This window comes from Erinaceus europaeus, chromosome 10, assembly GCF_950295315.1.
Source record: "Erinaceus europaeus chromosome 10, mEriEur2.1, whole genome shotgun sequence".
Lineage (NCBI taxonomy): Eukaryota > Metazoa > Chordata > Mammalia > Eulipotyphla > Erinaceidae > Erinaceus > Erinaceus europaeus.
This window is the reverse complement of record NC_080171.1, coordinates 94056574-94080211: the sequence shown is the minus strand read 5'-3', so window position 1 is coordinate 94080211 and position 23638 is coordinate 94056574. Positions and strand designations below refer to the sequence as shown.

The 23638-nt window shown below is 40.6% G+C and overlaps 1 protein-coding gene across 1 annotated transcript; it reads left to right on the top strand.

Annotated features, from left to right (window-relative positions):
• Positions 1-994: 994 nt before the first annotated feature.
• On the top strand, positions 995-18083 carry LOC103129056 (olfactory receptor 1L8-like). Its single transcript, XM_007540016.2, has 2 exons — positions 995-2094; positions 17160-18083. Exons 1-2 carry the CDS (start codon positions 1477-1479, stop codon positions 18081-18083), a joined length of 1542 nt encoding a protein of 513 aa, XP_007540078.2. The 5' UTR covers positions 995-1476.
• The last annotated feature ends 5555 nt before the right edge of the window (positions 18084-23638 follow it).

Here is a 23638-nt window from a genome sequence, read left to right as displayed (position 1 = left end):
TCTTTTTGGTATTCTGACTTCAACTCTTTCAGGTATGGTCAGTAGTGGAGCTGTCCAATAGCATACTTTCATTTTTGTTGTAAGAGACTGTCAATAAATTTTCCATAGTGGATGCACTAGTTTATACTACCAAAGACAGTGGGAAAGGGTTCCAGTTTGCATATTATTATTTTATTATTTTTTAAATTTACATCAGAGTTATCAGGGATTCTGTGCCTGAACTATGAATTCACTGCTCCCATTTTCTCCCCCAACCCCTGTTTTCCTTTCTATTTTATTTGATACAACAGAAAGAAATTGAGCAGGGATAGGGAGGGAGAAAGATAGATACCTGAAGACCTGCTTCATAGCTCATTAATTTCCTCTCCTCCATGTGGGATGCAGACTCAAATCTAGGTCCTTGCACATGGTAATGTGTGCTCTCAACCAGTCACACTACTGCGGGGCCCCAAATCTGTATATTTTTAAGTTGCATATGGTGCTGTTACATTTTAAAGTGTTTGTAGGAAAGTATGAATGCAAGCAAATCCCTATAGTTTTGACTAGGTCAGAGAGAGCTAAGAGCAATACCTTGAGCTTGTTTTTGGTCTCAGAGGGCTGTGCTGTGTCTGGATATACTACATCATGTTCTTTCTTCATCTTGAGTGAGTGTAGAATGTAGAGCAAATAGCATAAGATATGTGTATGGGGCAGGTGTAGATAGCATAATGGTTATGAAAACAGACTCTCATGCCTGAGGCTACAAAGCCTACCAGACTTCCCTGGACAGACAACCCCACCAATGTGTCCTGAAGCTCCACTTCCCCAGAGCCCTCCCCAATTAGGGAAAGAGAGAGACAGGCTAGGAGTATGGATCGACCTGTCAACACCCATGTTCAGTGGGGAAGCAATTACAGAAGCCAGACCTTCCACCTTATGCACCCCACAATTACCCTGGGTCCATACTTCCAGAGGGATAAAGAATAGGAAAGCTATCAGGGGAGGGGATGGGATACAGAATTCTGGTGGTGGGAATTGTATGAAGTTGTACCCATCTTATTCTATAGTTTAGTCAATATTTCCTTTTTATAAATAATTTTTTTAAAAAAAGAGAATATGTGTATGGAGTTGAGACAATCTCCTAAACAAGCTCTTTGCTTGTCCTGAATTTGAACGTGAACAGTCAAATGTGAAGCTCCTTATACTATGCTGCTGGGAATTTTTTATTTTATTTTATTTTTTTCCACCCCCTCCCATGATAGCTTTCCCATTCTCTAGCCCTCTGGGAGCATGGACCCAGGGTCGTTGAGGGTTGCAGAAGATAAAACATTACTGCAGTTGAGCAGGGCCTCAAATTTTCCCATCTATAGTCAGCAATTTCTTTTTTTTTTTTTTTTTTTTTACCAGAACACTGCTTAGCTCTGGCTTATGGCGGTGTGGAGGATTGAACCTGGGACTTGAGAGCCTCAGGCATGAAAGTCTCTTTGCATAACCATTATGCTATACCCCCACCCTTATAGTCAGCAATTTCTATGTATATACTTGGTATTTCTAAATATGTTAACCTGTCCTCAAATTTTTATCATTCCTAGAAGACACCAGAACAGTATGAATCAAGAGAATCAGAGCAGTATATCTGAGTTCCTACTCCTGGGGCTCCCCATTCGACCTGAGCAGCAGGCCATGTTCTTTGCCCTATTCTTGATCATGTACCTGATCACGGTGCTGGGGAACCTGCTAATTATCCTGCTCATCCGACTGGACTCTCGCCTCCACACCCCCATGTACTTCTTCCTCAGTCACTTGGCCCTCACTGACCTCTCCTTCTCATCTGTCACTGTCCCTAAGATGTTGATGAACATGCATACTCAGCGCCTCTCCATCTCTTACCCAGGATGTATATCACAGGTGTACTTTTATATGACGTTTGGTTGTGTGGACAACCTCCTTCTCTCAGTGATGGCATATGACAGGTATGTGGCCATCTGTCACCCTCTACACTACGCCACCATCATGAGGGAGGAGCTTTGTATGCTGCTGGTGGCTGGCTCCTGGGTGCTTTCCTGTGGTAGCGCCCTCTTGCACACCCTTCTCTTGGCCCAGCTGTCCTTCTGTGTTGACACCATCATTCCACACTTTTTCTGTAGTCTATCTGTCCTACTCAAGCTGTCCTGTTCAAACACTTCACTCAATGAGCTGGTCGTATTCACAGAAGGAGCTGCAACTGTCATCTTCCCATTGAGTGGCATCCTCATCTCTTATGGCTACATCGGGGCCTCTGTTCTTAGGATTCCCTCATTTAAACGTATCAGCAAAGTCTTATCCACTTGTGGCTCACACCTCTCTGTGGTCTCCCTGTTCTATGGGACAATTGTGGCAGTGTATTATACTCCCTCTTCGGGCAAATCTAGTAACAAAGACATGATTGCCTCCCTGATGTACACAGTGGTGACACCCATGTTAAATCCGTTCATCTATAGCCTGAGGAATAGAGATATCAAATTGGCTCTGGGGATGGTTTCAGAAAGGATTTCCTTTTTGTCAAGTAAAAATCACCTGATCATACCCTTATTTCATCACAGACCTTAATGAGAGGCATTCTTGAAACTATGTTTGTTAATCCACTTATCACTCGAGCACCCTTCAGACTCTCTTTTGTTATATAACTCTCCTTTAGAGTTATATAACCTAAACCCTTTACTCACAGACTTTTGCCCACCTATACTTTCATAGCCCTAAATATGACATTTCCTCTGTAGCCTTTAAAGCACTAAATTCTGTATTGGTCATGTGTGTGATTGATCACACTAAATAGGCTACACAATTATTAGGCTACCTTATCTTTGTGAAGAGAGATGGATGACTTGTTGAAAATAACAAAGCGGGAGTCGGGCTGTAGCACAGCAGGTTAAGCGCAGGTGGCGCAAAGCACAAGGACTGGCATAAGGATCCCGGTTCGAACCCCGGCTCCCCACCTGCAGGGGAGTCGCTTCACAGGCGGTGAAGCAGGTCTGCAGGTGTCTATCTTTCTCTCCTCCTCTCTGTCTTCCCCTCCTTTCTCCATTTCTCTGTCCTATCCAACAACGACAACAACAATAATAATAACTACAACAATAAAACAACAAGGGCAACAAAAGGGAATAAATAAATAAAATAAATATTTTTAAAAAAAGAAAGAAAATAACAAAGCACATCACTTCCTTCTTAAAAGTACAAATGTTTTGCTTTCGCTAAAAGATGTGTGTGTGTGTGTGTGTGTGTGTGTATCCATGCATCTATCTAATTTAAATATGGAGAAAATGACTGTTACTTTGTTTTCACACTAAAAGAATCCACTTCTGATTAAAAAAAAGTGAAATGCCTGTTTTCATAATTCATGCACACAAATTTTTGCTACATGATAATTTTATGCCAGGCAATTTTTTTGTTTCTGGGAATACAAGTTAAGTGGGGGGGAAGACATGACTGAACAGTGGTGCACCCAGTTAAGCACACACTTTGCCATGTGCAATGACCCAGGTTCAAGCCCCTGCTTTCCATCTGCAGTGTCTGTGTGGGGGTACACTTCATAAGCACAGGTTGGCAGGTGTCTCCCTTTCTCTCTCCCTCGCCATCTCCCCCTCTCTTTTCAATATCTCTGTCATATCTAATAAAAATAGAAAGAAAGAAAGCAAAAAAAAGAAAAAAATTGGCCATTGGGAGCAGTGGACTAGTAGTGCCAGCACAATAGCTGGTATCAAAAAAACCCTCCAAATCTCCCCAATACAGAGTTCACACTCTGCTTTCCTGACCTTACTCATCACATTATTTTCCATAGCTGTTGTGAACATCCTAATATAAACTTTGCTTTTTTTTCTTTTTCCTATTATTACTTTACTATAGGAATATAAAATCAAGAGAGTATCAGTATTTGTATTTGTATTTGAGTAAGTAGTAAATTCCAAGTTTCTTTTGTAAGTTAAAAATGCTTTGAAGAAATAATCATAAGAGAGGGAATAAAAGTGCTGTGATTGAGACTTATAATTTAAGATGATGGTACTATTTTAGTGTTATAGTTTAATATGTGGTGCAACCCCTTGGAAAGGTGCCACTCATACATCAGTGGAATCAGGTCAATGGACCATAGATATTTCTGAAGGGGAATGCATTCCAAATATGAATATAAACAACTAGAAATACTCTTAGGTAACAAGGGTACCTAAGCTATTCCATTCATATTAAAGGGAGACAAGCTTAATGACAGAGAGGCATAGGAGGTGACAGAAAGATTAAGGGAACAATTTTGCATGTCACTTAAAACCAAAAGTGAGTGAGTGAGTGAATGAGTGTGTGTATGTGTGTGTGTGTGTGTGTGTGTGTGTGTGTGTGTGTGTGTAGAGTGAGAATTAGAGAGGACACAAAGGCAACTTTATTTTAAGGCATTTACTCATGTACTTGTTGAGACTGGCAAGTCCAAAATCTGCAGACTAGACAAGAAACCCAGAGAAAAGTTGCATTTGAGACCAATATTAGGCCAATATGAGGGTTCTGAACAAACTAATTTCTCTTTAGGGGGAGGTCAGTTTTTCATTCTCATTTTATTTGGGGGCTTAATAGTTTATAGTATAATTGCTATCCATAGTTATAACCACTCTTCTCCCCATGATAGGTGTGGAGGTCAGTCTTTTTTAATATATATAATCTTTAACTGGTTGGATAAGACCCGCCTGCACAATGTGCCCATTTAATGCTAATCCCACCCAAAAATACCTTCATAGCAGCCAGGGTAGATAATTCAGATGGTAGAGTATAAGACTTTCATGCCTGAGGCTTCTGGTACTCAGTCCCCAGTATTGTAAGGACTGGAGTGGTACTCTGGCTTTTCCATCATTCATGTGAAACTACCTCATATAAAATCAATAAAATAAATCCATTTTAGAAACTTTACAGAAATGTCTAAACTAGAGTATGGAAAAATTCCTGTCAAATAAATAATCCAGTCTAATTAACACATAAACTTAACCACTATGGATTATATAGGTTGGAAGTTATTCCACAGAGGAATAACACAATCATACTTGGATTTCATAATTTATTTATTTTATTTTTTTATTATTTTTATTTATTTGATAGAGACATCAAGAAATTGAAAGAGAAGGGGGTGATAGAGAAGAAGACAGAGAGACACCTGCAGCAACACTGCTTCACCACTCGTGAAGCTTTCCCCCTGCAGGTGGGGACCTGGGGCTCAAACCTGGGTCCTTGTGCACTGTAACATGTGCGCTCAGCCAGGTCTGCTACCATCCAGCCCCCGATTTTGTAATTTATTAACTCGTGCTTTTGAGGTACATGCAACATACAAAAGGCTTCATGTATTTAAAATACACAATTTGAATAGTTTTGACATATTAACACACCCATGGAGTTATCACTACAAGCTATAAAGACCATGCATGAAGCATCCCATAATTTTCTTCCTGCCCTTTATTGTTTTTCTCATCTGGAACCACTGATTAGTTTTCTACTATATGAATTAATCTGTGACTTTAAGAAGTTTATCTAAATGGCATTACACAATATGTATCCTTTTTTTTTTTTTTGCCTCCGGGCTTATTGCTGGAGCTCAGTGCCTGCACTGCAAATCCACTGCTCCTGGAGGACATTTTCCCCACTTTTGTTGCCCTTGTTGTTATCATTATTATTATTGTTGCCATTGCTGTTGTTGGATAGGAAAGAGAGAAATTGAGATAAGAGGGGAAGACAGAAAGGGGGAGAGAAAGACATACACCACAAACTTGCTTCTACACTGCTTGTAAAGAGACCCCCCTGTAGGTGGTGGGCCAGGGGCTCGAAACTGGATCTTTACACCAGTCCTTGCACTTTGTGCCATGTGTGCTTAACCTGTTGCATTACCTACCACCCAACCCACTGCATGTATCCTTTATTAATGCCTCCTTCCATTCAGAATAAATATTTTGAAATTCATCAGTGCTATAGCATACACTATTTTTTATCCATCATTAAACTTTTTTAAGTCATTCAATTTTTTTTCAATTTAATTTTCATTGATTGTTGTGTGTGAACCTAAAAAGTATTCTAACTGAAGGTCCTAATAATTTTCTCCCCAAAATGCATACTTTCAGTGATTAAAACATTTCCCTGGCAGCTGTGTTTCTCTCCTCTCTTCTCCCGGGTCAACTAGGAATACCAAAGGGGACCACCTGGGACTGCAACAAGACAGGACTAGAATGACTTCAGGAACCCACCATATCACCGGTGAGTGCAAATACATGTGGCTTATGGACAGAAAGGAGCCTAGGGAGAGATTAAGTGGCTGGTAACAGTCTGGCAGCTTACCAGTTGAGATACCACCTCCAGTCTGTTTCACCAACAAAAAGATGGGTGAAGGGAGGAGAGGACTCCCCTAAGACTCACCAAATGCAAATGTCAGTCTCAACTGCTACTGCCCTCAGAATCTGGAACATCAGGGGAGAGGCCCTGTGCTGACACCAGGGGACAGAGAACTAACAAGGAAACTCAGGAGAAGATCTATACCTCGGTGGCCTAGCTGTGGGGCTGTGAAAGTCTCTTTGCATAACCACTTGTGGGACTATGTGAAAGCCTGGTAGAGCTTAGGGGAGCTCTCTCCCATCCTTGTGATGGAGGTTTAGAAAGACACCCCACTTGTTCACCTTTCCCCTGTAGGGATGGAGCTAAGAGGGAAACGCTTTCCATGACTCAGTTTTCCCTTCTTAGTCTCTCAAAGCTTCACAAAAGCCTGCATCCTCTCACACTTAGTTCACTCCCCTGCTAGCAAACCAAATGGCTTCCTGATTGTAAGTTCACTCAAACTTCATTATATTCACCCAGAGTTCACCATCCTTTCATCCTTTGATCACATACATAAGCATACTCTATCACAAGCCTTGGCAGTACCCTGGCAGTGAAATCCTCACACCTATTTCCTTGTCTTTGATATCTATTATTTAAATCAAGCCTTGCCCTTCTCTGCTTTATCTCACCTTACTGGTTTAAGCACTATGTTTTTCTTAATACCTTTAGATAATTAACATGTCTTACATCATGGGAACTAATTGCTTTGACCTTTCTGTATCTCATCAGTTCTTGTCATTCCTACCCCTCCCCACCATAGGGGTATCTGACCTTTAAGAAACCTGTAATTTCTGACATATGTGAAAAATGTCCTTTGTTCTGTTTGCTATAAAACCCTGTGCTTACCCCAAATAAAGTGGAAGTTCATAGTTCATACCTGAACCTCTCCTGGCACTTCTTTCTGCATCACACAGTCACAAGAACTGGTGATGGGAAGGCCAGTGGCTTATCTCGGGTTGTGAGGCAACCCACGTGAGTGCCAGCAACCACTGGATTACCTCTCCCCCTATCCTGCTTTATCTCTTGGTCAGGAGTCAGTAATTAAGCTAAGAAGCCTACTTATAGTTTAAGAGCCCTCAGGCTCCTGTACTCTACAGGGAAGAAAAAGAAAAAAAGAGGCTTTTAAGCCACTGAGCTCCAAATCAAGGATTAAAATACTATTGAAACAACTGTCAATTTCCACAAATGTGAAACATTTAATTACCTTACTTAGACACAAGTCAATCCAGACAACAGTGATCAATAATTTGAAAAGTACTGAGAGAGGGACCTCATAACATAATATATAAAATGGTTGAACCAACAAAGAAATATTGGAGAAATGAACCACAACAAGAGTCCAGCTAAAACCCCCCAAAAGGTGAAGCACAAAATAATGAGGTCAACATCCAATTACTAGTTAAGGAAATAATCACAGGAGTGAGTAAAGAGTTTGAAAGAATTGTCACCAGAAATGCAGAAACAACAAATGAGACCCTGAAAGAAAACACTAATTATCTCAAAATTATTAGAGAGCTGAAAGCTGAAATAGCTGAGCTAAGAACACAAATAGCTGAACAAGCTAAAACAGTTTCAGAACAGGGTAACAAAATAGATGAACTCCAGAAAACAATAGAGGGCAGAGAGAATAGAATCAATGAGGCTAAAGACAGAATTAGCAAGATTGAGGATGAATTAGAGACAACTAAAAAAGAAATAAGAGATCTCAGAAAGAGATTAAGAGATACAGAAAACAACAGAGACATATGAGATGACTTCAAAAGAAATAATATATGCATTATTGGCTTGCCAGAGGAAGAAGGAAGGGAGGGAAAGAAAGCATTCTTCAGGACATAATAGCTGAGACCTTCTCTAGTCTAGACAATATAAAAAACATAAAGGTTCGGGAGTCGGGCTGTAGCGCAGCAGGTTAAGCGCAGGTGGCGCAAAGCACAAGGACCGGCGTAAGGATCCCGGTTCGAACCCCGGCTCCCCACCTGCAGGGGAGTCGCTTCACAGGCGGTGAAGCAGGTCTGCAGGTGTCTATCTTTCTCTCCTCCTCTCTGTCTTCCCCTCCTCTCTCCATTTCTCTCTGTCCTATCCAACAACTACAACAACAATAATAACTACAACAATAAAACAACAAGGGCAACAAAAGGGAATAAATAAATAAAATAAAGATTAAAAAAAAATTTTTTTTAAAAAAACATAAAGGTTCAAGAAGCCGAGAGGGTCCCAAACAGAACTAACACAGACTTAAAGGAACCAAAATACATCATATTTAGAATGGGAAAGAATAAGGATAAAGAAAGGATCCTGAAGGCTGCAAAAGAAAAACAAAGAGACACCTACAGAGGAAAACCCATAAGATTAGCAGCAGACTTCTCCACACAAAACTACAGTCCAGAGGAGAATGGCAAGATATCTATAAAGCTCTCAATGAGAAGTGCTTTGAACCAAGACTACTGTATCCTGCTAGACTGTCATTCAGACTAGATTGAGGCATAAAAACCTTTTCACTTTCTCAGGCAAATCCAATTACAAAGAAGACTAATACAAGCATAAACCTATGGGACTACATCAAATTAAAATGCTTCTGCACAGTGAAAGAAACCACTACCCAAACCAAGAGACCCCTCACATAATGGGAGAAGATCTTTACATACCATACATCAGACAAGAGGCTAATAACCAAAATATATAAAGAGCTTGCAAAACTCAACAACAAGAAAACAAATAACCCCATCCAAAAATGGTGAGAGGACATGGACAGAATATTCACCACAGAAGAGATCCACAGGGCCGAGAAATGCATGAAAAAATGCTCCAAGTCTTTGATTGTAAGAGAAATGCAAATCAAGACAACAATGAGATACAACTTCACTCCTGTGAGAATGTCATACATCAGAAAAGGTAACAGCAGCAAATGCTGGAGAGGTTGTGGGGTCAAAGGAAACCTCCTGCACTGCTAGTGGAAATGTCAATTGGTCCAACCTCTGTGGAGAACATTCTGGAGAACTCTCAGAAGGCTAGAAATGGACCTACCCTATGATTCTGCAATTTCTTTCCTGGGGATATAGCCAAAGGAACCCAACACACACATTCACAAAGATATGTGTACACATATGTTCTTGGCAGCACAATTTTTAATAGCCAAAACCTGGAAGCAACCCAGGTGTCCAACAACAGATGAGTGGCTGAGCAAGTTGTGGTATATACACAATGGGATACTACTCAGCTATAAAAAAAGGTGACTTGACCATTTTCAGCTGATCTTGGATGGACCTTGAAAAATTCATGTTAAATGAAACAAGTCAGAAACAGAAGGATGAACATGGGATGATCTCACTCTCAGGCAAAAATTGAAAAATAAGATCAAAAGAGAAAACACAAGTAGAACCTGAACTGGAATTGGTGTATTGCCCCAAAGTAAAAGACTCTGGGGGGGGGGGGAGAATACAGGTCCAAAAAGGATGACAGAGTGCCTAGTGGAGGTTATATTATTATATGGAAAACTGGGAAATGTTATGCATGTACAAACTATTGTATTTACTATCAAACATAAAACATTAATTTTCCAATAAAGAAATTTTTAAAAATAGAAAGAAAAACATTTCCCTAATTATTACTTTAGATAAATTACATAAATGTTAATATACAGTATTTTTATCTTCACTTAATTAAAAATTTCCGAATTTTTCTTGTTGTTATAGTTATTATTGTTGATGTCATTGTTGTGGGGTAGGACAGAGAGAAATGGAGAGAGGAGAGGAAGACAGAGAGGAGGAGAGAAAGACAGACACCTGCAGACCTGCTTCACCGCCTGTGAAGCAACTCCCCTGCAGGTGGGGAGCGGGGGTTCGAACCGGGATCCTTGTGCTTTGCGCCATGTGCGCTTAACCCATTGCATTTCCGCCCAACTCCCTAATGTATAAATTTTTAAATTCTGTTACTAAGAGAATAAACACTTAATGTGTTGATAAGTATGTCAATATTCAAATATGAATATTTCTAGAGCCTGAGGAACAAGGACATGAAGGGATATCTTCATGCCCCTCCATATCTCTGGGAGTCTTTTTTCAGAAGCATTTTAAAGATGGGGAAATATTCACTCCAAGTGGCAATCACTTTACATTCTTAATTCTTAGATTACTAAGTAACCCTGTCTGAAATCTTCCTTAGAAAACTGTGCAGATCCATGATTGCTCAACAATTTGTTTGGCTTTGTATGTTAACTCTCTTTTCAGTCACCAGGTTCCAGGTGTCATCAGGATGCCGGCCAGATTTCCCTGGATTGAAGACCCCACCAATATGTCCTGGAGCTCAGCTTCCCCAGAGACACACCCTACTAGGGAAAGAGAGAGGCAGACTGGGAGTATGGACCGACCAGTCAACGCCCATGTTCAGAGGGGAAGCAATTACAGAAGCCAGACCTTCTACCTTCTGCAACCCACAATGACCCTGGGTCCATGCTCCCAGAGGGATAGAGAATGGGAAAGCTATCGGGGGAGGGGTGGGATATGGAGATTGGGCGGTGGGAATTGTGTGGAGTTGTACCCCTCCTACCCTATGGTTTTGTTAATTAATCCTTTCTTAAATAAAAATAAAAAAAAAAGAAAACTGTGCAGATCATTTGGGGAGGGAGGGAGGAAGGAGAGTTTTTGCCTATGATTCTCCACAACTTCAGTCTCCAGGAAGAATTCCTATTCAAATAACTTCCTTCCCAAAGATGCATGTCTGGGACTTTGGGAGCTCAGTGTGCTCTGCATGCTTGCCATCCTATGTAAAACCCACTACAGAGTCCCTCCTTTTTTATTGCTTAGTTACAAGTTACACCAAAGCAATTCTAAAATAGCTTAAATTAGCAAGAAGTACACTTACTTGTTTAAGAGAAAAACTGGTATTTAGGGGGGAACAAGTGAAATAGAAAACTCTACAGAAGGCAGGCCTTTAAGTCTTTACTAACATGCTTTTGCTTTAAGCTCTCTCTTAAATAACATGCCTAAAAGAAACTCAGCAGATTATAGCTACTATGTCAGCAGGTCAAGTGCCTCCTCATTCATATCAGTATCAGTTTGGCTGTGCTCTGGAGTTCTGGATCCATCTCTGTGTCTGAGCACTTACAGACTCTGCCAGCTATGCAAAATAGTTAGGTAATGGGTAGCATTAAGTGTTACAGTAAGATACAAGCTTGGCATGATGAGATGCTTTCCCTGGTCTGTTACTCAGCAGAGAGAGATAGAGTGAAAAAGACACAGAAAAGGGCTTTTGGCTTCCCTGTTCTATTTTCCTGTCATGTGGAAGAGTTATAATTGTTTAATAAATGTCCATTACTGGTCAAAACCACCCCCTAGCTGATGAAAATTGAAGTCAGTTACTGCTAGGCTTAATAATAACTCATTCTTCTCTTCATGTACTCCAGAAAGAAGCCAAATTGGCAAGCATCATATTCCCCAACTCAGACTACTGACATTACATATTGCAAAGATATAATAATCTAAACAGTGTAGTACTGGAGTAAGAGTACATACATAGGTCAACAGAATAGAATCTATGGTCTTCACTAAAGAAATAGCTTCACTAAATAGCATGGAAACAGCCTATATCCGATGATAAACCTGAGGGATATTGAAAAACATGCACAGCACTTGACATCCCTGGTTCCAGAACTCCAGGTAAGGTTAGCAGACAACATAAGAACTTTAGGGCTGTTTGACATTACCCTCTGCCTAACTATGCTTTGTCTTTCCTCCATTGAAAGGCGCTAATACATTGTGCATTTTCTAGTAGACAGACTGAAAACTAATCTCTACCTCAAATTGACTTCCCAAAACACTATTCACCAACTACACACACACACACACACACACACCTCCAATTATTTGATTACTACAGAGATTTAAAAGGCTCTGAAAATGGCCACAATCTCCTGACAGAGGCCTCAGGAGTCACCTGATCCCTTGAGGCCAGCTCCTCTCAATTCTACTGCCCATTAAAATTGCTGTATCTAAAGTAGTTACTGACAAACTCTTCAAAGGGAAGTTGGAAAAACAGCACCATGGTGCTCTCAGTTCAGCAAGAACCAAAAAAAAAAAAAAAATTGTGAAAGCTGAACTTAACTTCTAAGAATTTGAAAGCATTCTTACAATGAAGAGGAAGTCTGCCACAGTGAGACTGGGAAACTTTGTTTTGTAAAGTGGGGAGAGGGGAGGGTGGACCTGAATGATGTTGAGAACAAAGTCTGAGAAAAATACATGGATATGAGGCAGTATGGGGCCTATGCCTTATCTCTCCAGAATCTAGAGTAACTGCCCATACTTTCCTCTTTCCTCTCAAGTTTCATTGGTTATCATTAGCTATAAGTTCATCAAGGTCAGCTTTTACTTCTGTGTAAAGCTATCTGGTTTGGAGAAGCAGTCAGAAAAAAGAGCTTACTTTTTAACTCACACAACATGAGAAGATTCCTGTGTATGGAAAGTGAACAACAGTCCTGCCAGCACACCTCACCATTCACTTCAAACAGGTACTGATTTCTGATTTTGGAAGAAGTTTCATAAATTCAACACATAAATAACATCACAGAATTCAGTCTACTTTGTAGATTTAGATTGCTAATTTGTGATAAATCTACTTTATCAATGGGCCATAGCATGTCTTTATGGCAAGTATTTTTTAGAAAACTAGTTCCTAGTAAATAGATAATGGGGTACTTAGTAGAAACATAAAAGAAAAAATTTCTCTGCAACATGCAAGCCTGTATTTTAGTATTTAGATCACTTCACATCTTCACTGTACACTCCCTAGACATTCCTTTCACAAGTCGCTTACTTTTGCTAATGTATGTTTCATCAACTAGTTACACATGACACTTGATCATCTCTTTACTGTACCACAAACACCCTGTCAACAGATGAGAGAGATAAGGTTCAAACCTCCTCTTCTAATTCCAAGTTCAGTGTGCTTTCTACGGCATCCTCAGCTATAGTGCACACATGTGTTCCAGCCATTCGAGATAGAAGTCTCTCTATTGAGAGGCAGTATGGATTGACATGTCAAATAATTGAGAATAATTGAGTTCCAAGATTTAACCACTATGAATTTCCTTATATTTTTGTAAAGCTATAAAAATACATCTGGGCCCCAGAGACAGGTAATGAAAAACCATCTTCATGCCTGAGGCTCTGAGGCCCTTTTTCTCTGTGTGTATATCTTTCTCTCTATGCATCTCATTAAACAAAAACAAAACTGGCCATTGATGCTGCAATATGATCCTGTGTGTGTGTGTGTGTGTGTGTAACATTCCATAGAATTAGATAACGCTGGTATACACAGCTGACTGCTAACAATAGAGAGATTTCTTTTTTTTTCCCTCTTCCTTTAAAAAAAAAACTTTATTTATATATTATTGGGTAGTGACAGAGATTAAGCTGAGAGGGAAGTGGTAGATTGAGTGGAAAAGAGACAGAGATATCTACAGGCCTGCTTCACCACTTGTGAAGCTTTCTCACTGCAGGTGGAGACTAGGGTCTTGAAGCCACATCCTTGCACGCTGTAATGTGTCCACTTAACAAGGTACACCACTGTCTGGTCCCATAAATACATCCCCTTTCCTTTCCTTTCCTTTCCTTTCCTTTCCTTTCCTTTCCTTTCCTTTCCTTTCCTTTCCTTTCCTTTCCTTTCCTTTCCTTCCCTTCCCTTCCCTTCCCTTCCCTTCCCTTCCCTTCCCTTCCCTTCCCTTCCCTTCCCTTCCCTTTCCTTTCTCCCCTTTCCTTTCCTTTCCTTTCCTTTCCTTTCCTTTCCTTTCCTTTCCTTTCCTTTCCTTTCCTTTCCTTTCCTTTCCTTTCCTTTCCTTTCCTTTCCTTTCCTTTCCTTTCCTTTCCTTTCCTTTCCTTTCCTTTCCTTTCCTTTCCTTTCCTTTCCTTTCCTTTCCTTTCCTTTCCTTTCCTCCCCTCCCCTCCCCTCCCCTTCCTCTTCCTTTCTTCCTTCCTTTCTTTCTTTTCTTTCTTTTTAATTTGATCTGCAGAAGCAGTGTTTTTATTTTTTTTATTTTTTATTTATAAAAAGGAAACATTGACAAAACCATAGGATAAGAGGAGTACAACTTCGCACAATTACCACCACCAGACCTCCATATCCCATCCCCTTTCCTGATAGCTTTCCTATTCTTTAACCCTCTGGGAGTATGGACCCAAGATCATTGTGGGATGTAGAAGGTTGAAGGTCTGGCTTCTGTAGTTGCTTCTCCACTGGACATGAGGGTTGACAAGTTGATTCATACTCTCAGCCTGTTTCTGTCTTTCCCTAGTGGGGCAGGGCTCTGGGCTAATTGGGTTCTAGAACTCATTGGTGAGGTTCTTTGCCCAAGGAAGTCAGGTTAGCTTCATGGTAGCATCTGCACCTTGATGGCTGATGAGTTAAGATAAAAAGCAGAAAAATTGTTCAATAATCAGGAACCTAAATGTAAGAGTATAGCAGATGAGATTTGGGATCTTCATTTTGGAAGAAGCTAGGAAGTTCTGCTGAAAACAGCACTGTAATTATACCTGTGTAAGAAGAAAGGGAGCATAGCCTTCTTTCTTATTGCACAGGTACAATTACAGTGCTGTTTTCAATAAGAGTGTTGAGAGAAAGCACGCTGTATTGATTTAAAATCAAGTATTAATTTTAGAGGGAAACAGCTTTTCCACCATTATTTGATTTTTGCTACAGTTCTTTTCTTTCTTTGCTTTTTCTGAGTAAATAAATGTCCTTTGCTTCCCCTGGAAAAAGAAATTCAAGTTAATTTAAAGTAAGGATTTATTTAATATGCAAAGCAAAAGAAAAGTGAAATATTAATAACATTTTAATCTATATCAACAGACTAGTGGGTTTTTTTTCCATGAGGGTTATTGCTGGGATTCAGTGTTAGTACTATGAATGCACCAATCCTGGCAGTTGGTTTTTCTTCTTTTGTTTTTTCTTTTATCAATTTTATTTGATGGAACAGAGAGAAATTGAAAAAGAGGGTATATAGGGAGGTAGAAATATAAATATCAGCCACCAAGTTGCAGAAGCTACCATGACACCAACGTGAATTCCCTAGGCAGACAACCTCACCAATATGTCCTGGAACCTCACCTCTCCAGATCCCTGACCCACTAAGAAAGGATAGAAACAGGCTGAGAGTATAGATCGACCTGCCAACACCCATGTCCAATGGAGAAGAAATTACAGAAGCCAGACCTTCCACCTTCTGCACCCCATAGTGATCTTGGGTCCCTGCTCCTAGAGAGATAAATAAAGCTTCCAATGGAGAGGATGGGATGCAGAACTTTGGTGGTGGGAATTGTGTGGAATTGCCCCCCTCTTATTGAACAGACTTGTTTATTATAATTAAATCAATAATTCTTTAAAAAAAGAAAGATATCTGCAGACCTGTTTCCTTATTAGTGAATTATCCACCCTGCAGGTGGGGAGTTTGAACCCAGGTCCTTGAGTTCAGTAACTTGTGCTCTCAGCCAGTTGCCTCACTGCCAGGCCCTTTGATTAGTGGCTTCTAATGGAGTTAAGGGAGAGAAGGCTGAGAAGGGGTTTGGGGCAGAGTGCCCTGTAGCAAAGGAGATGGCACTATGACTCTAGCATAATAACGAGAAAGTCCTTTATAGAATGTCAAGCCTTATACTAGTTGAATTGCTGTTACTGATACTGTAATGAGGATGAAAGCATAAAGTGTATGTGCATGGCATCCTGGACATGCTGGAGCCTGCTGGTGAGCAGACTTCTAAAGATGGTGTAAATGATTTAAAAAAGAAGGAGAAGAAGAGGGAGAAGAAGAAGAAGAACAGAGATGCTTGGGTTTAAGGAAGTAGAGTTTGCAACTGAAAGCCTAACCCTGGGGCAATAACCTTGGAATGTATTTGCATTTTCTGAGAAATTAAAAAAAAGAGATGGCATTTTGGTAATGGCACATATTTTCTTGACATGTGAACATATAAAACCACCTTGGAAAACAGCATTTCACCAATTTAAAAAAAAACTAGTTTTCTCAAAGACATAAAATTCTCTTATATAGTGTGATATTTACTGAATAGTCTGACAGCTAAATAAGTACCTCTCAAGATAAAATATATCCAGGAGTAAAGCCTGGTTGGCCTGATTTCATTATTCCTCTGGTTTCTCTGTTCTCTCAAGCTCCTTTTAGGGGGAGGGAAGTTCAGGTGAAAAGCTTAATCACAGTGAAAAATTTATAATCAGAGAGAAGAAAAAAAAACACCTGAATTCTCTAAATAAATCTCCATCTTACTCTGATTCATTAATGTGACTATATTTTTCTTTATTATATGTACAATTATCTGAAAATAGATATATTTTGGATTGTTAATACATGATAGATAAATGAGCATAATAGATAGATAGGTAGATAAATAGATGGCTGATAGGTAGATAGATAATAGTATATTCATGAAATTGAAAAATCCACAATACAGGCTACCTTCGATTTATTAACAGTAGATTTTACAGAACAGATGAGAATTTATCATAGTAAGTACTCAATATAAAATATTTTAAATAATTACTGACATATTTCTACTTTTTTTCTAAAATACAGGTTTTTTCCTTTCAAGCCCACAATGTCAACATGAGAGTTTATGAAGTCAGAGTTAGAAAGGGAGAGCAGCAATTAAGACAATGTAAGTCACAAATTGCCAAGTGTCCTAATTATGATCTCATGCATGGAAAGAGAGGTAGGGAGAAGCAGATTTGTTGGCATGTTTATGAGTACACTTGTACAGATATATGTTAACTTTACAGGATTCCTATATTTTAGTGGATCCATGATGATGGAAAAGGTCAACCAAAACAACAATGTTACAGAATTCATACTCCTGGGATTCTCCTCCCGACCTGAGGACCAGAAACCACTCTTCATCCTCTTCCTTACCATGTACCTCGTCACCATAACAGGAAACCTGCTCATCATCCTGGCCATCCGCTCTGATCCTCACCTCCAAACCCCCATGTACTTCTTTCTGAGTTTCCTGTCCTTCACTGACATTTGCTTCAGCACAACCATTGTCCCCAAGATGCTGGTCAATTTCCTGTCAGACAAGAAGACCATCTCCTATGCTGGGTGTCTCACACAGATGTATTTCACCTATGCTTTGGCCAACATTGATAGCTGCCTCTTGACAGCCATGGCCTTTGATCGCTATGTGGCCATCTGTGACCCCTTCCACTATGTGACTATCATGAGCCACCGCCGCTGTATCCTGCTGGTGACTTTCTCTGGTTTTCTTCCTCAGCTCCATTCACTCCTACATATACTTCTGCTAACTCCTCTCAACTTCTGTGACTCTAATGTTATTGACCATTTCTTTTGTGACATCAACCCTGTGTTGAAATTGTCCTGTTCTCCCACATACATCAATGAAATGGTTCTCATGATAGAATGCTCTGTTGCTCTGGTGACCCCGTTTCTATGCATTGTATTCTCTTATATACGAATCCTCATTGTGGTTCTCAAGACCCCCTCAGTTGCTGGATTACGCAAAACCTTCTCCACCTGTGGTTCCCACTTGACTGTGGTAACTCTCTTTTATGGCAGCATCTTCTACATTTATTTACAGCCTTTGTCCAGCTATTCTGTTAAAGCCCGTGTGGCCACCGTTGTCTACACAGTTCTGACCTCCATGCTGAACCCTTTTATCTACAGTCTGAGAAATAAAGACATGAAGAGGAGTCTAGGGAAACTGATGATCAGGAGCAAATTCTAGCCAGAACCTCTGCTAGCATGCTTATGACTTTCTTTCCTATGTACTGTTTCTGCTGGTTCTTGACACAGTAAATACTAAAACATAGCAGATAGAACTCATTTATGTAAAGAATGTTGAGTTGTAACTACTTCTTTTACATGAATAATGATTAGCCTTGAGATTTTGTTAGAATTCAATGATTGCTCTAAAGTCTACTACAAATCTTGGATTCTAATTCTCATATGTCCCCAGTCCTCCACCTGTCCTTTCTTCCCTATGAGCCAATTCAGTTTTCAATACCTTCTCAGTGTTCTTGAAACCTTTATTTTACACTAATTTTTCTGGAACTTATTAGCATAAGTTCAATGATTTTTAGCAATATTTTAGTTACTTTTGAGTCCCTTAATATTCTTACTTTACAGTGGGGAAGAAATTACAGAAGCCAGATCTTTCACCTTCTGTACCCCATGATGATCCTGGGTCCATACTCCCAGAGGGATAAAGAATAGGAAAACTTTCCAGGCAGGGGATTGGATATGGAGTTCTGGTGGTGGGAATCATATGGAATTGTACCCCTTCTTACCGTACAGTCTTGTCAATATTTCCATTTTATAAATAAATAAATGAATAAATAATTCTTACTTTACACAAGTTCTATAATCAGTTTCCAAGTTTCTTGATAGTCATTGGTAAGTGATGTTTTAGGAAACACAGAAATAAAATTTTTAATTCTTGGGGCCAGGCTGTGGCACACTCAGTTGAGTGAACATGTTACCATTTACATCAATCACAGTGCAAGCTTCCAACCCACCTACATGGGGGAAGATTCACAAACTGATCAGCAGTGTGGCAAGTAACTACCTTCCTTTTTAAATTATCTTTATATTTTGAATAGATATAGCCAGAAATAGAGAAGTAAGGGGGAGATAGAGAGGTAGAGACACAGAGAGACAGGTGCAACATTGCTTCACTACGAGCAAAGCTTTCCCTCTGGAGATGTGGAACAGGGGCTTGAATCTGGGTCTTTGTGCATTCTAAGATGTGCTGTCAACAAAGTGTGTCATCACCTGGCCCCATAGCCCTCTTTCTCTGTCCCTCTCTTGCTCCCCACTCCCTCTCAGTTTCTATCTCCATCCAAAATTAATCCTTAGACTCGAGACTATCATGAGAACAAGGAGAATAGTTAACCAGTTGATTTAAGGGTCATATCTCTTTACCCCTATATTTAGTATAGTTCTTGGATTGGAAGAATTAACAATCAAAATGAATATTCTGTGTAGAACAATATACAAATTGAATGCAATCCCAATCAAGAATTCACTTTGTTTTTTAGAGATTAGAACAAAAACTACAAAAGTTTACCTGGAACCACAAAATACTTAGAATTGTGATAGCGATCTTGAGGAAAAAAAGCAACAGAGCTGGAGGCATCATGGTCCCAGACATCAAATCATCTTATAGGGCCATTGTAATCAAAACTGTTTGGAAATAAAGCAAAAATAGACATACTGACCTGTTGTATGCTTTACATTAGGTTGTTCTAGCTCTCCCCCTGCCAAGAAAATTGGATCAGTCCTGCTAGTTTCGTGGGCCCACTTGGCCCCGCCCCAAGGAACCCCGAGAGAGTTCCAGAGTTCCAGAATTCCAGAGTGCTTGGCACCGTCACAGGGGAAAGAGGCAACAGAGTTCTGTTTGGTGATTAGTTTGGGTTAGTTTATGAATCATTGTTCCTGAATAAAAAAATACAGCTTCCCTGCCCAGCCGTATGTCTCTGGTCGTCTCTGTTACCCGCCCATGAAGCTAGTCCGGCCAGCTGGAGCCTCCGAATTTTAACAACAAATGGCGCCCACGTGGACCTGACCTGCGCATCTCTCTGATAAGTAAAGACAATTTGGCTACCTATGTACTATGGCCTTCTCTTCTGCTTGTGAAGAGATCTCCAAAGGCCTCTGCTCTTTCTTCAAGAGACTGTTTTGCTGTTTCTGGAACATTTATCTCTGGACCACTCTGTGGTTTCCACTCGCTCAGGTGAACTCAAAACAGCCAGCGAGAATAGCCAGTGGGCGGGAGGTGAGGCGCGGAGCTGCTGTTTCCACCTGGCTAAACAGCCAGCCAGCTGGCTGCGCCCAGACAACCCCGCGCACCGCGCCCACAGCCCCGCAGCCCGCAGGATGCCACCACACAGGAGCCCAATGCCAACACGCTGGAGCCCGATGCCAACACGCTAGAGCCCGATGCCAACACGCTGGAGCCCGATGCCACCACGCAGGCGCCCAATGCCAGCACACAGGCCAGCCCACAAGAGCCGGCTTTCCACCACATGGCGCAGGGCACTGGACACGTGATCCCTCCACGCTACTCGGCCACTGCGAACAGGGCAGCAGACATGGCAGGGCCATGGGGCAGGACCGCGGTGGCCTATCATGGCCACCACCCCTGAGCACCTCGGCCCATGCCTTCTACAAGGCTGGCCCGCCCGCCCTCTTGCTATGAATTCTGGAACGATCCCGGACCTCCCGGACCCCCGGGCTCCCTGCCGAAACTGGGCACACGAGATCTCCAGCTGCGGGTCCGGTCTGAAGGCAGACAAGCTGGAGTACGCAGAGATTTGTGCAGAGATCGCAACCTGCAATTCCTTGAAGTGGAGCTGCGCGAGAAGCCACCTCCGGATGGTGACCCCCCCCCCAACAACTAAGACAGTACATATCTAAATTCGTGTTTAAAATGACATGTCTTCCATAACAAAGGTTTCTCTCCTTGTGTATTAATGACCATGTTTATGTGTATGTTTAAAGTTTGGTAAACAGTAACTTTAAGGCTAAATTCTTACCAGTGAAAGTTAAATGAAAAAGGTTTTCAACGTAATTTTCATAAAGATAAAATTAACTTACATCTGAAGTCTGAGGTAAAAATTAGTTAACAATCAATATATTTTAACTAAGTTGGTCTAAACAAAAGGGTAAATAGACTTGTTGATATGTAAAACTCTCAATTACCTTCTCTATTAGAAATGGTAGATTACACATTGGCTATGCTAATTATTCTCATGCCTGAGGTTTCCTTTCCTGCGCACACCTAGGGTGTGTCTCCATCTTGAATGGGTGTAACAAAAGGTTAAAAAGACGTTGTTGATATGTAAAAGTCTCAAATTCCTTCTCCATTAGAAATTTTAGATTGTGCTGTGGTTATGCTAATAACAAGTTTTGTTTCATAGTAAATAAATTGCAGCCAGCTGCCTTTGGGACTCTAGGCCATTCCCCACCCCCATGCAAATGCCTGTCGAGGCAAGTATGACCCCCAGAGGCAAGAAATGTTTTTTTTAAGCTGATAAAGTTTTGCCCACAGAGGCAAGAAATGGCCCCCTCAGGCCTTCCCTTGGCAGCACACTGGTTCTTGTTACTTGCTTACATGTTTCTCCATGTTTGTGCCAGTTTCTTTTTTTTAAAAATGCCTGTACGATATAGGTTTCTGTTCACCCCACACCCTTGATACTGTAGTCATTTAGTTAAAAAGAAAAGGGGGAATTGTTGTATGCTTTACATTAGGTTGTTCTAGCTCTCCCCCTGCCAAGAAAATTGGATCAGTCCTGCTAGTTTCGCGGGCCCGCTTGGCCCCGCCCCAAGGAACCCCGAGAGAGTTCCAGAGTTCCAGAGTTCGAGAGTGCTTGGCACCATCGCGGGGGAAAGAGGCAACAGAGTTCTGTTTGGTGATTAGTTTGGGTTAGTTTATGAATCGTTGTTCCTGAATAAAAAAATACAGCTTCCCTGCCCAGCCGTATGTCTCTGGTCATCTCTGTTACCCGCCCGTGAAGCTAGCCTGGCCAGCTGGAGCCTTCGAATTTTAACAACACTGACCAGTGGAATAGAACTAAGAGTACAAAAATAAGCCTCCACATCTGTGAACATCTAATTTTTTACAAGGGATCCCAAACTATTAAATGGGGAAAGGAGAGTCTCTTCAACAAAAGGTTTTGGGAATATTGAGTTAAAATGTGCAGAAGAATGACACTAAACCCATTTCACCACACACAAAAAAATTAAACTCCAAATAGATAAAGGACTTGAATGCTAGACCGGAATATATCAAACAATTAAAGGAAAATATTAGTAGAACTCTTTTCCATCTAAGTTGTATGGACATATTCAATGATACAAGTAAAATTGTGAGGAAGATAAAAACAAAAGGAAAGAGATTCCGGAAGATGGTGGAATGAGAAGCTGCTAGTGACTTGAGCTCCAATACCATCTACTGAAAATGGCAGGATTTTTTGCCTTTAGCAGGACAGTCAATAAGGGGTCCTAGCAGTGACGCCAAAGAGGTGACTATAACTCAATTTGGGTTAGAAAATAGAGTAAAAAGAAAGGGAAAAAAATTTTAATTATTATTCCTGAAGCACACCCCCCCCATAACAAGTCCCTGGGGGCCAGAGATCTGCTCCTAGCAGGCTCCCCTGCTGAGCTTCTTTCTTTACCAAGATTCCTGTCCCACCAGGGGGTGTCATTCATTCTAATTCTTTTTTTATTATTTTTTTATTCATTCTAATTCTATTCTTTTCTGAAACCCTTGGCCTTTTTTCTTTCTAAGTGGCCAATTCCAGCTACAAATATTCCAAAGTATTCAACCAGGCAGAGCCTTACTCAGACAGGGAAAGACCGCCAGAGGTTGTTTGTTTGGTTTTTGTTGTTGTTGTTGTTGTTTTTGCTATATTTTCTCAACAATCAGCTGCCTGTCCTCAGGGGGCCTGAGGGCAAACGCTAAAAGAAGAAGGGGGCCTGAGGCAATCTTGAGCCATCCAAGCTGAAGACAGGACAGGTTTTTTACTCTGTTCTATTTTATTATCAATAGAAGATAAACATGTATCCCTTTCCCCCTCTCCTTCAGGTTGGCCAAAATTAACTCTTAGTGTATTTTCCATTGCTAGGGGACTGGCTGTCTTATCCACTGCTAAAGTAACTTGTTTCACTCTTCCTACCTCCCCTACCCACTCTCTCCCTCACCCCCACCTAATTAAATAATAAATAATAAATTAATTAATTAAAAACTCTTTCCTTTCACTGCTCTTTTATTACTATTCTTTTTCTTATATTTTTCTTTACTCTCTCTCTCTCTCTCTTATTTTTCTTCTTTTTTTCATTCTTGTCATCCTTTCTTCCTTCCTCCTTCAGCTTTCTGAATTCACTGATACAAGTTGGGAATTATTTTGAGGAAGAAATCTGACTCAGAGTGGACTGTCTCTGTGTGTATTTCTGCTCTACTTCCCTTTCTCCTATAACTACCCCTAGAATATACAGTGGATAGTAGATTTGCATAACTGCCTATTCCTGCTATTCTTGTCTATTCCTGAGGTGTTTTTTTTTCTGTTGTTTGTTTGTTTTACTTTCTTAACAATCAGCTTCCTATGCTCAGGAGGCTTGAGGCAATCTGGGACAGGTTTTTTTTACCCTGATCTATTTTATTATTAATATTATATAAAGGAGTATCTCTTTGCCCCCTCCTTTAGGTTGACCAGAATTAACTCTTAGGGTATCTTTCATTGCCTGGGAACTGGGCATCTTATCCATTGTGAGAGGAATTTG